Genomic DNA, 16,311 nt, shown 5'->3' on the forward strand with positions numbered 1-16,311 from the left:
GGACCAGGGACAGTCAGGTTGGGGAGGAAAGGGCTAGATGATGATAGACGTCCACCAGCCAGTGTGCAGTGAAATCAGAGGAAGCCATTTAGGTCCAGGAGAGGAGGAGGGATGGGCGGGATGTCTTCCCATGGCAATGTATATCAAAACTGGATCAGAGGTGGACGGGGACCAATCAGCTTCTGTCTTCAGCTTGTTCAGGTAAACTCTGAAAATGAAAGCTGGAATCTGATTGGTTGCCAGGCACAGTTGCAGATTCTGCAGTCTTAGTGCATTCCCTCATTGTGTCCTTCACATACAACATACAATACATTGGAGAAGTCCTGGGGGGGGGGGGGCCCTGTAGACAGATTGGGGTCCCTAGGGATAGAGGGGGGCCCTGAAAAGACAGATTGGGGACCCTGCGCATAGGGGGGAGGGTTCTGTAGAAAGATCGGGGACCCTGCACATAGAGGGGGACCCTGTAGACAGATCGGGGACCCTGTGGATAGAGGGGGGGGGGCCTGTTGACAGATCGGGGACCCTGTGGATAGAGGGGGGGGGTCCTGAAGACAGATTGGGGACCCTGCGCATAGAGGGGGGGTCCTGAAGACAGATTGGGGACCCTGCGCCTTGAGGGGGGGGGGGTCCTGAAGACAGATTGAGGACCCTGCGCATAGAGGGGGGGGGTCCTGAAGACAGATTGGGGACCCTGTGGATAGAAGGGGGAAGCCCTGTAGACAGATCAAGGACCCTGTGCATAGAGGGGGGGACCCCTGTAGACAGATCAGGGACCCTGCGGATATAGGGGGGACCCCTGCAGACAGATCAGGGACCCTGCGGATAGAGGGGGGGACCCCTGTAGACAGATCAGGGACCCTGCGGATATAGGGGGGACCCCTGCAGACAGATCAGGGACCCTGCGGATAGAGGGGGACCCCTGTAGACAGATCAGGGATCCTGCAGATAGAGGGAGAAGGCCCTGTTGACAGATCGGGGTCCCTGTAGATGGATTGGGGTCCCTGTGGATGGATCGGGGTCCCTGTAGACAGATCTTAGTCCCTTTAAGTTCAGGAAGATCAGGACTGTTGGCAGGCCTCCGGAACACGTTACAAAAGTATGTCAGAGGAAATTAAATATACCCCCAGCGTGTCCTGTGTCTTTATTTAGGGACCGGGAGGTGTGTTGGGGGTGGGGCCCCATGTGGTAACCAGCGAGGACCTGGGAGGAGGAGGGGAATTATACTTTGAACCCAGGAGACAGAGCTCAGTCACCATGGCCAATCTCCAGAGAGCCTGCAATCTCCTCTGTCCCAGCTTTCTCCGGCTTGGCCCTCAGGGGCCCCTCTGTGGCCCCCTGTCCCCATGGAGGCAGACGTTGACCCCGCGATGGTCCTCACGTTTCTCGGCGGCGCGGTCCCCGCACAGGTGGGCGGATCTCCGGAGACCCCCCCGGCGGAGCCTTTCGGGCAAAAAGTTGAATGTGCCCCTGAGTGCGGAGTTTGTGGCCCGCCCCTCCGGGGTCTGCACCATGATGAAGCTGCCCTACCAGGAGTCGGCGGAGGGGCTGGACGCCGCGTTTATCGGGGTGCCGCTGGACACCGGGACCTCAAACCGACCCGGAGCCAGGCGAGTATACTGCGAAAATCACAGCCAGATTGTGATTATAGCTTCCTCATTAATCATTGGCTGACATAGATCGATCAATATATTCCAATCAATACCCAATCAGATATTAATACATTGTGATTGGATGAGGCCGACCACAAATATCACAACCTCTACAATCTCCTCTATGATCACCATTCACAATACAATCTGATTGTAAATTTTGAATGTAGCGATTTACTAACATGCTGATGAATATCTTCAAATAAACGAATAATTTGTGTCCAGTTATAAATATTCTATTATAAGAAATTCCAAATTCTCTCATTTCCTCTTCCAAAAGACAATAATTCATATATACAATGGGGGGGGGGGGGGGTAATGATTGGATCCCCTGCAGATTGTGTAAGTTTGCTCACTTACAAAGAAATTAAATAGTTACATATACGGTAGTTACATAGTTACATAGTTACATAGTTAGTGAGGTTTAAAAAAGACACCAGTCCATCCAGTCAAACCTATGATGTGTGTTTGCTGTCAATAGTACATTGTATACCCCTGTATGTTGTACATTGTATACCCCTGTATGTTGTACATTGTATACCCCTGTATGTTGTACATTATATACCCCTGTATGTTGTACATTATATACCCCTGTATGTTGTACATTGTATACCCCCTGTATGTTGTACATTGTATACCCCTGTATGTTGTACATTGCATACCCCTGTATGTTGTACATTGTATACCCCTGTATGCTGTACATTGTATACCCCCTGTATGTTGTACATTGTATACCCCTGTATGTTGTACATTGTATACCCCCTGTATGTTGTACATTGTATACCCCTGTATGTTGTACATTGTATATCCCTGTATGTTGTACATTGTATACCCCTGTATGTTGTACATTGTATACCCCTGTATGTTGTACATTGTATACCCCTGTATGTAGTACACTGTATACCCCTGTATGTTGTACATTGTATACCCCTGTATGTAGTACATTGTATACCCCTGTATGTTGTACATTGTATACCCCTGTATATTGTACATTGTATACCCCCTGTAAGTTGTACATTGTATACCCCCTGTATGTTGTACATTGTATACCCCCTGTATGTTGTACATGGTATATCCCTGTATGTTGTACATTGTATACCCCCTGTATGTTGTACATTGTATACCCCTGTATGTTGTACATTGTATACCCCTGTATGTTGTACATTGTATACCCCTGTATGTTGTACATTGTATATCCCCTGTATGTTGTACATTGTATACCCCTGTATATTGTACATTGTATACCCCCTGTAAGTTGTACATTGTATACCCCTGTATGTTGTACATTGTATACCCCCTGTATGTTGTACATTGTATACCCCTGTATGTTGTACATTGTATACCCCCTGTATGTTGTGGTTTTTAAGGTGCCCATCTAATACTTGTTTGATACTATCGATGCTCCCTGCTGATACGACTGCTTGTGGAAGAGAATTCCACATCCTTACTGCTCTGACAGTTAAGAACCCTTTAGTGGCCACGTGTCTTATTGTATTCCCTTTCTCTGAATAGTTTGTTCCTTATGCTAGGGTCACCAGTACAGTATTTGTACATTGATATCATATCCCCCCTCAATCGTCTCTTCTCCAGAGAGAATAGATTCAGCGCTTGTAGTCTTTCCTCATAGCTGATGTCCTCCATTCCTCTAATTATTTTGTTGCCCTTCTCTGGACTCTCTCCAGTTCCAGCACATCCTTCCTGAGGATCGGTGCCCAGAACTGGACAGCATACTCCAGATGTGGCCGGACCAGAGTCTTGTAGAGTGGGAGAATAATCTCTTTATTTCTGGAGTGAATCCCCTTTTTTATCCATCCCAGTATTTTGTTGGCTTTGCTTGCAGAAGCTTGGCATTGCTGAGCTTGTCGTCTACTAGGACCCCCAGGTCCTTTTCTATCTTAGATTCCACCAGAGGTTCCCCCCCCTAGTGAGTAACTTGCATTCGTATTTCTGACTCCCAAGTGCATTGCCTTACATTTTCCAACATTAAACCTCATCTGCCATGTAGATGCCACCCCAAAATCCTTCTGTGTGCAGCAGCCCCGCAATACTTACCTGAGCCCCATCTGTATCCAGCAATGGTGCAGGAGACACTCGGCTGGCCGAGATTCTCCTTCCCCATTGGCTGAGACAGCAGCTTGGCACCATTGGCTCCCACTACTGTCAATTAAATTCAGTGAACCAATAAGGAGAAAGAGGGGCGGAGCCAGGCAATGGCTCAGTGTCTGAATGGACACAGGGAACTGCTGCTCGGCTAAGGCTGCTTGCTGAGGGGTCACTCAACAGGAGGGGAGGGGCCAGGAGCACTAAAAAGGGACCCGAGAAGAGGAGAATTGGGGGCTGCTCTGTGCAAAACCATCACAGAGCAGGTAAGTGTAATATTTTTGCTGTTTTTAACAAGACTTTGCAATCACTTTAATCCCATAGAAAATGTATGGAGGGAGCTAAAACTTCGAGTTGCCAAGAGACAGCCAAGAAACCTTAAGGATTTAGAGAAGATCTGTAAAGAAGAGCGAACCAAAATCCCTCCTGAGATGTGTGCAAACCTGGTCACCAACTACAAGAAACGTCTGACCTCTGTGCTTCCAACAAGGGTTTCTCCACCAACTACTAAGGGGATCAAATACTTATTTTACTCCCTGAACTGCAACTCCATTTATAACATTTGTATCATGTGTTTTTTCTGGATTTTTGGTTGATATTCTGTCTCTATCATAAAATACACCTATGATAAAAATTATACACCCGCCATTTCTCTGTAATTGGGCAAACTTACACAATCTGCAGGGGAGCAAAATAATAAATTTTCCCCCACTGTATACGCATTCTATGATACAATAATTCATATATGTATATAATACTAAAGAGGAGGATGGGGGGAGGAATTAAGACTGAAGCGGGGGGGGGGGAGGATAGAAGACTGGAGGGGGATGGAGGGAGGATAGAAGACCGAAGGGGAGGATGGGGGGAGGATATAAGACTGAAGGGGGGGATGGGGGGAGGATATAAGACTGAAGGGGGGGATGGGGGGAGGATATAAGACTGAAGGGGGGGATGGGGGGAGGATATAAGACTGAAGGGGGGATGGAGGGAGGATAGAAAGACCGAAGGGGGGATGGGGGGAGGATATAAGACTGAGGGGGGGTGGAGGGAGGATATAAGACTGAAGGGGAGGATGGGGGGAGGATATAAGACTGAAGCGGGGGGGGGATAGAAGACTGAAGGGGGGATGTAGGGAGGATAAAAAGACTGAAGGGGAGGGGGGAGCGAGGATATAAGACTGAAGGGGGGGATGGGGGGAGGATACAAGACTAAAGGGGGGGATGGAGGGAGGATAGAAGACTGAAGGGGGGATGGGGGGAGGATATAAGACTGAAGGGTGGGGTGGGGGGAGGATAGAAGACTGAAGGGGGGATGGGGGGAGGATATAAGACTGAGGGGGGGTGGAGGGAGGATATAAGACTGAAGGGGAGGATGGGGGGAGGATATAAGACTGAAGGGTGGGGTGGGGGGAGGATAGAAGACTGAAGGGGGATGGAGGGAGGATATAAGACTGAAGGGGGGGGTGGAGAGAGGACATGAGACTGAAGGTGAGGGGGGAGGGAGGATATGGGACTGAAGGGGAGACGGGAGGTCGGGTGTACAGAGATACCGCCCCCCCTTAAAGTGATATTTTTGTTCCCCAGGTTCGGGCCGCGCCACATCCGGGCGGAGTCCTCCATGGTGAGAAGATACAACATCGCCACCCGATCGGCCCCCTATGAGTCTATTATGGTGGCGGATATCGGCGACGTCAACGTGAATCTGTACGACTTGAAGGACAGCTGCCGGCTTATCAGAGAGGCCTACCAGAAAATCATGGCGACGGGGTGTATACCGTTAACACTAGGTAGGGGGCGATGTGTGCAACATCTATGTATTTCTGCTGGTAGGAAGGGCCAGAGCAAACCATGGGGGCGCCTGACCAATGACAGTTGACTAAGAGGACTATTCCCTCTCTGCCGCTCACGGTGGCCCCTGGGCTCTCCTGTTTGGAGCCCAGAGCTGCTTTAAACGTCTGGGGTGGCTTCCCACGGAGGAGATGGAGGATCGTCCTTTCCCTGATCTCCTCTGAGAAAAATGAACCCGGAAGCCACGAGGATTTGGTCACCTCTGGGTTCAGAGCCGTCATTTCCTCTTCCTTGTTACAGTTGGGGAAGCAGCTAATCAAATACAATCTAAAAAGAAGTAAATAAAACCTTATATATTATATTATTATTATATTTTTTTCTTTTAGTTTTTTCTTTATTTTTTGTACATTCTCTTTTTTTTTCTCTTTACCTTTTTTTATTTTTTTTTTGTTTGCTTTTTATTTTTATTTTGTTTACTTAAAAAAAAATTAAATGTTTCTTTTCCCTTCTTTTTTCATTTTTATTTTTTTACATTTTTCTTTTTAACTTTTTTCTTTCTCTTTTTTTTTTTTTATGTTTCTTTTTATATTCTTTTACTTTTTTATTACATTTTTCCTTTTTTCTTTTTTCATTTTGATATTACTATGCCGTGCAGCATGTTGCAATGTGGTGCAGTGTGTTGGGAGTCTGGAGACGCTCCGTGCAGAAATTTAACAGGTCCTGTTTTTTTAAACGCAGCTCTTTAGTGTGAACTGGACCCCGCCTGCGTCATAAGGCGGATCGCCCCGGCCTTGCATTGACCAATCCTGGTAAAATGAAGGAGCCGTCACCGGAGTCTCTAGGACAGGAAGTGCATGAAAATTACCCCAACAAGACACAACAAGTTCTGCAATGGGGAAGATGAGCGATCGCAGGGACTTAGAATGATTGTCAGCGGCAGGCGCTGCGGTTTCATCACCTGGAATGTCCTCCTGGGACTGTCACAGGTTACAATGCAAACTCCAGAGAAGAAAGGGAAGAGTATGAAAGACCTGAACCCCCCCCCCCTTAATGAGAGAGGCCATAGGGGAACGGGTGGGGGAAGGAGAGAATAGGTTGTCCACCTGGTTTTGAACCGGACTGTCCTGTCTTCTCAGCTTCCACATCACCCTTCTATTTCACGTTTAAGTAATAATAAAAAAAATATTATTTTGTTACTTTTTTTAATTCTTCTTTTATTGTTTTGGTTTGCTTTTTTTTTCTTTTGTTTTATTTTAAAAAAAAATTACATTTTTCTTTTCCTTTTTTGTTTTCATTTTTCTTTTTTACTTTGTTTTTTTTTTTTTTACATTTTTCTTTTCCTTTTTTTTTTTTTTTTTACCTTTTTCTTTCACTTTTATTTTTTTACATTTTCCTTTTTTCCTTTTATTTTGGTATTACTCTGCAGTGCAGCATGTTGCGATGTGGTGCATCATCTGGAATGTCCTCCTGGGACTGTTACACTTCAAACCCCCAGAGATGAAAGGGAAGAGTATGAAAGACCTGAACCCCCCTCCTTAATGAGAGAGACCATAGGGGAATGGGTGGGGGAAGGGGACAAATAGGTTGTCCACCTGGTTTTGAACCGGACTGAACTGTTTTCTCCACTTCCACGTCACCCTTTTATTTCACGTTTAAGTAAGCGCCGGTTCACACTGGCGCGACGCTACTTTCAGGGGCGACCTCCGAGATCGCGGTGCGAGCAGCGCGCCGCGACCTCGGAGCGGCCGCCACAGACTTCATAACATTGAAGTCTATGGCGGTCGCCTCCTGGTCGCCCCAAAGAAGCTCCGGACCCTTTTTCTAGGTCGGAGCGACTTTTCTAGGTCGGAGCCCTAGTGTGAATCGGGGCTAAAGGTAACAAAACAACAATAATAAATAAAATGAAATAAATAAATAAATAAATAAAAATTATAATTATATTAAATTAAATATAATATTATAATTATAATAATAATATATAAAATAATATATATAATAATATAATAATATATAAAATAAATAAATAAAAATAATAATTATATTAAATTAAATATAATATTATAATTATAATAATAATATATAAAATAATATATATAATAATATATAAAATAATAATAATATATATAATAATATAATAATATATAAAATAAATAAATAAAAATAATAATTATATTAAATTAAATATAATATTATAATTATAATAATAATTATAATAACAACAAGAATAATACCAGTGAATAATAACAACACTAATAATAAAAATAATACCAACAAAAAAACAATAAAAATAAAAAATAACAACAAGAATAAAATCAATAATAATAATAATAAATAACATCATCTCTAATAATAACGATAGCAAGAAGATACAATAAAAATACCAGTAAAAATAATAATAATGAGGGGGAATTTGATGGGGGCTCTGACGGTGGGACTCTGATGTGAGGAGGGACTCTGGTGGCCTCACATTTATTCTAAAGTCTTTGCTTTTATACTGAAGTTGTTTTTCTCTGTTGTACTGAATCATATGCTGATTAAAAAAAAAAAAAAAACTCCAAGTCAAACATATTTATTTACAGGTAATTTGTTTATAAAATTGATTTTTTTTTTTTTTTTGCCCCACGAATATTTATAAAGCACACAGTGTGACCCTCATAGAGAAAAGTTTGGAGACCCCCCCCAGATTTATATGATAAAGTTGCTGATACAGACGGTGAATGTAGATACACCCGCTGTAGAGTCACTCCGGGATCACCCAGCGGATAGTATCTGTCCCTGTAGAACTAGAAGTCCCAGCATACTAGAGGTGCTTCTGGAGTAATGGCGTGTTGCTTCTCTGACACATCTTCTGCTTTTTGTGGGACTCTCTTAATGATGATGTTATTTTTGTCTTCATAGGAGGAGATCACACCATCACTTACCCCATCCTTCAGGCCGTAGCAGAAAAGTAAGTCGTTCCTGTCACTTCTGATCAGCAATAAAAAATAAAGAGAATAGAATATACATCGATCAGCTATAACTTTATGACCACCCACCGAATCCTGAGTAAGTCCTCCCTCCTGACCTGTCCAGGCATGGACTCCACTAGTCCTCTGAAGGTACGCTGTGGTATATCTGGCACCGAACCATCAGTAGCAGATCCTTTAGGTCTGGTAAATTGGGAGGTGAGGCCTCCATGGATCAGACCTGTTTTTCAAGCAGATGGTAGATTGGATTGAGATCTGGGGAATTTGGAGGCCAAGTCAACACATAGAACTTGTGTTCCTCAAACCATTCTTGAATTCCTCAGACTAGGCCACCTTCTTCCATTGCTTTCTATCAGAACCAGTGTTCACTTTTTCAGCAATTTGAGCTTCAATAGCTCTTCTATTTGATGGGACTACACAATCCAGACTTTCCTCCCCACCTAAATCATTGAGCCTTCCCTCCCCCATCTCAATCAATGAGCCACCCCCCTCCATCAGTGAACATTCTCTCCATCAATGAGCAGGGCCGGTGTTAGACTATTTTATGCCCTAGGCAAGACCAGCTACTTGCGCCCCTCCCAAAAAAAAAAAAGAAAAAAAAAGGGAAATGGTTAAAAACTCCTCTATGTCATACCCAGTGACCCTGATCTCATGCTTCCTCCATGTTATGCTCTCATACCTAGTGAACCCCATATTCCTCCATGTCACACCCGGGGATCTTGATGTCCCTCTATGTCACACCCAGGGACCCTGATGTTTTTCCATGTCACACCCTGGTACCCCAATATTCCTCCAGGTCATGCTGTCATATCCACTGACCCCAAAGTTCCTCCATGTCACACCCAGGGACCCCGCGTTCCTCCATGTCATGCTGTCATACCCACTGACCCCAATGTTCCTCCATGTCACACCCAGGGACCCCGCGTTCCTCCATGTCATGCTGTCATACCCACTGACCCCAATGTTCCTCTATGTCAGACCCTGATGTTTCTCCACGTCACACCTGGGGACCCTAATGTTTCTCTGTGTCACATCTGGGGACCCAATTCCCCCATGGCACACCCAGGGACCCCAATTCCTCATGGCACACCCGGTGACCCCTATCCCCCATGTCACACCTGGTGACTCCGATTCCCCCATGGCACACCTGATGACCCCGATTCCCTTTCATACCAGGGATGCTCCATGTAACACCCAGGGACCCCGATCCCCTGTTCTGCGGACACTCACTGGGGGGTATGAAGAGAGTGGCCCCCATTCTGCCCTCCTTCACAGTGATCCTGCTGATTCCATCTCCCAGGATCTCCTCTCCTGGACCACAGTGCTCACCACAGCTCCAACCGCCTCCTGGTGGAGGGAAAAGCAGCAGTCAGAGAGCTCCACACTTATTTCATCGCCAACCTCCTCGGACCCTTCCGGTGCCTCGTCGCTTCTGCTCCAGTAAAGGTTCCGCCCTCCAGTGCTGAGCTCTGGCTCAGGTTCAGCTCTCCTCAGCTCCCTGCTTAATACCGACCCAGGGAAATAAACGGTTGCCCATCAGCTCAGTGCAGAGAGTCACTTCCTGCCCGGGGTTAAGGCCGCTCAGCTCCAGCCGAAGAGGATCATCATTCAGGCAGCACGCTGGTGGACTCCATTCCTGCCTCTTTGGGCCCCCTAACAGTGGTGGAAAGCCAGGGCCTGGTAGTTCCGCACTGCTCAAGACACCTGGCATCTTCCACTGCCCCTTCTTCCTCCCCCATGACCGCCCCTCCCCTCAGCTCACAAGGATCATTCATGATGGAGAGAGAGTGCAGAGACATGGCTGCGCCATTAGGTGGCAATGCGCCCTAGGCGGCTGCCTAGTTTGCCTAGTGGAAGCACCGGCCCTGTCAATGAACCTTCCTTCTCCACCTCCATCAATCAGCCTCCCCCTCCCACCTCCATCAATGAGCCTTCCCCTCCTCACCGCCATCAATGAGCTTTCCCTCCCCACCTCCATCAATGAGCCTCCCCCCCCCCCCCTCCATCAGTGAACCTTCTCTCCATCAATGAGCCTCCCCCCCACCTCCATCAGTGAACCTTCTCTCCATCAATGAGCCTCCCCCCCACCTCCATCAATGAGCCTCCCCCTCCCATCTCCATCAATGAGCCTTCCCTCCCCACCACCATCAATGAGCTTTCCTTCCCCACCTCCATCAATCAGCCTCCCCCTCCCACCTCCATCAATGAGCCTTCCCCTCCTCACCACCATCAATGAGCTTTCCCTCCCCACCTCCATTAATGAGCCTTCCCTCCCCACCTCCATCAATGAGCCTCCCCCCCCCCTCCATCAGTGAACCTTCTCTCCATCAATGAGCCTCCCCCCCACCTCCATCAATGAGCCTTCCCCTCCCCACCTCCATCAATGAGCCTACCCTCCCCAGTTCCCACCTCCATCAATGAGCCTCCCCCCCACCTCCATCAATGAGCCTCCCCCACCTCCACCAATGAGCCTTCCCTCCCCACCTCCATCAGTGAGCCTTGCCTCCCCCACCTCCATCAGAGCCTAATGCCATTTTAGTTTTAGTCATCTGAATTTTGTTGGAGCTGTGGTGAAATTAGGGGGGTGGCATGCACTGGCACAGTGGTGCGTGCAGAGGGAGGTGGTGTGCATTGGCGCTGTGGTAAGGGCAGGGAGAGGGGGGGTGTTCAGTGGCGCTGTGGTGAGTGCAGGGGGGTGTGCAGTGGCGCTGTGGTAAGGGCAGGGGGGGTGTGCACTGGTGAGTGTGGGGGGGGGGGGCGACATGCACTGGCACTGTGGTGAGTCCAGGGAGGGAGGTGGCATGGACTGGCGCTGTGATGAGTGCAGGGGGAGGTGGCATGCACTGGCACTGTGATGAGTGCAGGGGGAGGTGGCATGCACTGGCGCTGTGATGAGTGCAGGGGGAGGTGGCATGCACTGGCACTGTGATGAGTGCAGGGGGAGGTGGCATGCACTGGCACTGTGGTGACAATGATAACCCTTTTCTGCATTGCTCCGCTGCAGGCACGGTCCGGTGGGCTTGGTACATGTGGACGCGCACACTGATACAGGCGATATGGCACTAGGTGAGAAGATCTACCATGGGACGCCATTCCGACGCTGTGTGGATGATGGCCTCCTGGATTGCAAGAGGGTGGTCCAGATTGGAATCCGAGGCTCCTCCTACAGCGCCGATCCCTACAAATTCTGCAGAGACCAGGTATGTTGTCACTGCCCACTTTAAGGGAAACTCCCCTTTCCCCAAATTTAGTCTGCCTTTTTTCTCTGGAAAAATACTTGGAATTACCTGGAAAAAAAAATGCCCACAGATTGATGCCACCTCCAGGAAAACCCCCTCTGAGGTTTGGATGGCACTGGCATGTAGGAGGGCATCTCTGCAACCTTTTATTATATGCGGGGTGCGGTGATGGCAATCAAGAACATGGAGTGCCCCGGGCCACAGCCAATGGTGGCGATGTTGAACTCCGACCTTGTGCAGCATGGAGTCTCACCATCTTGTGTCTCTTGTAGGGTTTCCGGGTCGTCTGCGCAGAGGATTGCTGGTTCAAGTCTTTGGTTCCTCTCATGTCGGAGATTCGCCAGCAGATGGGGGACAAACCTGTTTACATCTCTTTTGACATTGATGGAATTGACCCATCGTTTGCCCCCGGCACTGGGACACCAGAGGTTGGCGGACTCACAACACACCAGGTAGGTAGATCCAGTCCCCTTGGACTGGTAGCTTAGGGCTTTTCCTGGTTGGAGGCGGCCAATGCAACGTGGGTCTAAGTGGGCCATCCATGACAATGCACAATTCAGAGATATATGGGGGGGGTTCTGGGTAGATGATTCTGGGGGCAACAGAAGGGACCATCTTTAATGTTGGCTCTAAGGAAGTGGTCTCCAAACTGCGACCCTTTGCTTGCCTTTATCCTGTCCTAGGGGCTCTATTCCTCCCACTGACGCCAATGATGGGGCACGGTTCCTGCCACTGACACCAATGATGGGGCACGGTTCCTGCCACTGACACCAATGATGGGACACTATTGATCTTTTATTGAAAAGAATCAAGCAACATATTTTATACAAAAGTAAAAAACATAACTATAGTACAATATTCCAACAGAAAACAAAGGAATACACATCCATGTGCAGAATATATACAATATATACATAATCCACTTCCAACATTTTTAGAAAACTATTTACATAAAGCAGCAGAGAGGGCCTAAGAGGCACAACCCATCACCTATGTATGCAGCCATTTATCAAAAACTGAGCATTAAGAAAAAATCTAGGGTGATAAGAGACAGAAAGCCACACCCGGGAAAGAGACTCCTGGCAGTCAGGGAGGCTTGAAACCCCTCCACGCCTTCAGCCAAGCCCTCTGACCCCACTTGTCTCTCTCAAGCGCCCGAATCTTCCCCACCTCATGCAGAATGTCACACACCACCACCTGAACAGGAAGGATTTTACGCCGAAGGGTGACCTGACACCGTGCGTTCCATGTGTAATAACGGACTACTAAACTAACTAAAAAAAGTGTATCCAAACAAAAGCCCCCACCAGTATTGAATGCTCCGTACACCCACTCAGCATAACCCAGCCTGGAGAGGAAAGGAACACCGAGGGCCCGCCCCACCTGTTTGTATACCTCTATGTTAAAAGGGCAACGAAGCAGAAAATGGTCCATAGTCTCCTCCTCACCTGTACATTCCTCCCGAGGACAACCACGATCCATCCCACTGCGGAATTTCAAATTGCCCCGAACATAGAGCCTCCCGTGGAAGCACAACCAGGCCAGATCCCTGAATTTAAGAGGGACTCTAGCCAAATTAATCAGTCTTAACCCTTCCCTCAAAATTGGGCCTGGGCAATCCCTTAAGGCCAGTGGGTCATGAAAGACTTCGCTCAAGACTCGGCTCATAAGGACTTTCCTCGGAGCGGATCTGAGATCTTCAGCCGACAGTCGCCACTGCCGCAGTAACTTCAGACACGGAGCGACATAGGCTGGGAGCTGACCACGATGACCCCTGAGATTCTTCACTTGGCCACCTTCTTCCCAAAGTCGCAGAAAAGGCCTAAACCAAGATCTAAACATGCCTGCCCATCCAGGAGGTTCCACTGCAAGCATACTACCAATGTTAAACTTGATAAATAGCAGTGAAAAGAAAAGAACGGGGTTGACCATACCTAAGCCACCCTCCCTCCTGGATAGATAGGTGACATTCCTCTTGATGGGGTTCAGTCTGTTCCCCCACAGCATCTGGAAGAACACACTATAGATCCTAGCATAGAGAGACACTGGCAAGATGCAGACAGGGCTGACATACAAGAAGATCGGTATCAGGTAAGTCTTAATCAGATCAACCCTTTCCCTCAGAGATAACTTCCATCTCTTCCAGCTGACCACCTTAGTATTGGCAACTTCCAGCCTGCCTTCCCAGTTTTTGAGGCCATAATCGCCAGGTCCAAATTCAATGCCTAATATCTTAATTTTTTCCTGGGGCACTGGAAAGGTGTCCGGGAGATCAAACCCCTCACCTTCCTTTCCCATCCAAAAAACTTCACTCTTGTCCTGATTGATCTTGGAGCCTGATGCTTCAGAGTATCGTGATGTCAGAGAGACCACCTCCTCCGCTTCATCTGTCCCAGTGACAATCACTGACACATCATCCGCATAGGCAACAACCCTCAAAGGCGGCTCACCCGGGATTCCCACTGGTACCCCACACAACATGCTGCTCTCTAGCCTCCTGATGAAGGGGTCGATTGCAAACACATAGAGCAGGGGACTCAGGGGGCAACCCTGGCGCACCCCAGAACCAACCTCAAAGGACTGTCCAACCCAACCATTAACAAGAGGGAAGCTTTCTGCCCCCTTATACAAGACTTTTAACCAATCGACAAAACCACCCGGCAGACCGTACTTACTAAAGAGCAACCACAGGTACTCATGGTTGACACGATCGAAAGCCTTTGCCTGATCCAATGCCAGTAAATACTTTCCCCAGCCTGCAGCCCTGCACTGCTCCAAGGCCTCCCGGACAGCTAAAACCGCTGTGAAGGTGCTCCTACCCTGGATCGAACAGTGCTGATGGCGAGAAAGCAAAGACTCTGCTACTGCCGATAGGCGCCAGAAAAGTATCTTCGCCAGCACCTTTCTATCGACATTGAGAAGGCTGATGGGGCGCCAATTCTCAATCATCGAAGGATCTTTACCTTTTGAAAGAAGAATCACAGCTGAGAGTCTCATGGAAGGGGGAAGCACCCCCTCAGCAAGACAACTGTTAAAAACCTCTACCAAATGTGGGGCCAGAATAGACTTAAAGGCTTTGTAAAACTCAGCCGTCAGACCATCCGGTCCAGGTGACTTTTTGATGGCAAGCTGTTCAATTGCCCTCGTCACCTCTTCAACTGTGATCTCTTCTGTCAAATTCATCAAAGGGACATCTCCACCATTTAGACCTGGAGTAGAGTCCAAAAAGCTTTCCATCTTGTCTCGGTCAAGCTCTTTCCTCCCAAGAAGTTCAGCATAAAAAGACCTCACGACCTCCAGGATCCCTGACCTGGACTTTGTCAAGGAACCTGTACTATCCTTAAGGCCAATGACCATCTTAACAGCTACACCCTGTTTGCAGTTCTGGTAAGGGTCAGGCGAGTGGTATTTCCCATAGTCCCGCTCCAGAACCAAAGAGGTATGCCGGTCATATTGACACTTCCTGAGGAGGATTTTCACTTCAGAGATTGCCCCAGGATCTCCTCCTCTCGAGACAAGAATATCCAGCTTCCTCCGCAAACGTTGGTAGGTCATGTATCTATTAAACTGTTTTTTATTGGCTAGGCCCCTGAAGAATCCAGCAATCCTCTTTTTGGTCAGCTCCCACCACTCAGCCTTGCTGCTACAAAAGTCCAGGATGGTCACCTGTGCCTGAAAGAATTCCTCAAAGGATTGTCTAACGTGTTCTTCCTCAAGGAGGGTCGAATTTAATCTCCAGATGCCTTTGCCCCTCTGAGGGAAGTCTGAAGCATTCAAGACCACAGATAGCATACAGTGATCAGAGAACTCCACTGCCTGCACCACTGGGGGTGAGAAAGCAGAGGCCTCCTTCAAAAAAAACCTATCTATCCTACTCTGACTATTACCTCGATGAAAGGTGAACCCTGTGTCATCCGGAAGGTGCTTAATGTGCACATCCACAAGACCAGCATCCCTAACCATACTATTTAAAAAAACGCTATCATATCCCAGCCTGTCATTGAAGTCCTTCCTGTCCTTGGGCCTAGTCACAGTATTAAAGTCACCTCCAAAAACCACTTGCCGGGATGTAAAAAGAAATGGCTTGATCCTTGTAAAAAGGCATTTCCTGTCCCACTTTGTGTGCGGCCCATAAACATTAATTAGGCGCAGGTCCTGCCCTCCCACAAGAACGTCTAAGACCATACATCTCCCAATCTCCACCTCAATAACCCGCCGGACAGTTACCATGCCGGTTTTAAACAACACCGCCACCCCGCCGTAAGGCTCGGCCGCAAGAGACCAGTAAGATGGACCATACCTCCACTCTCTCTTGGCCATATGAATATCTGCCAAGGAGGTGAGCCTAGTCTCCTGCAAAAATAAAATTTCAGCATCTAATTGGCGGAACAAAAAGAAGGCCATAGAACGAGCTCTTACCGACTTAATGCTGGCGACATTTATTGTCACCACTTTTAACGGAGGGGGAACCGCCATTTGGGTTATTGGGTGGATTGCTTCTTAGCTCCCCTCTGCTGCTCATCACCAGAAGCCTCTCTCTTTCTTGAGGCCTCCTCCAATTCCATTTCTG

General features: G+C 47.8%; 1 protein-coding gene across 1 annotated transcript in view; it reads left to right on the top strand.

Annotated features, from left to right (window-relative positions):
• Positions 1-1,192: 1,192 nt before the first annotated feature.
• The window catches only part of AGMAT (agmatinase (putative)), a 20,950-nt gene continuing 5,831 nt past the window's right edge, over positions 1,193-16,311 (top strand). Inside the window, exons 1-5 of the mRNA XM_082274577.1 lie at positions 1,193-1,607; positions 5,333-5,535; positions 8,435-8,483; positions 11,507-11,702; positions 12,014-12,193. Of these exons, the coding sequence (XP_082130703.1) occupies positions 1,255-1,607; positions 5,333-5,535; positions 8,435-8,483; positions 11,507-11,702; positions 12,014-12,193 (981 nt within the window). The 5' untranslated portion in view covers positions 1,193-1,254. The remainder of the gene's footprint in view (positions 1,608-5,332; positions 5,536-8,434; positions 8,484-11,506; positions 11,703-12,013; positions 12,194-16,311) is intronic.

Source organism: Pelophylax lessonae (genome assembly GCF_965119305.1).
Source record: "Pelophylax lessonae genome assembly, chromosome: 12".
Lineage (NCBI taxonomy): Eukaryota > Metazoa > Chordata > Amphibia > Anura > Ranidae > Pelophylax > Pelophylax lessonae.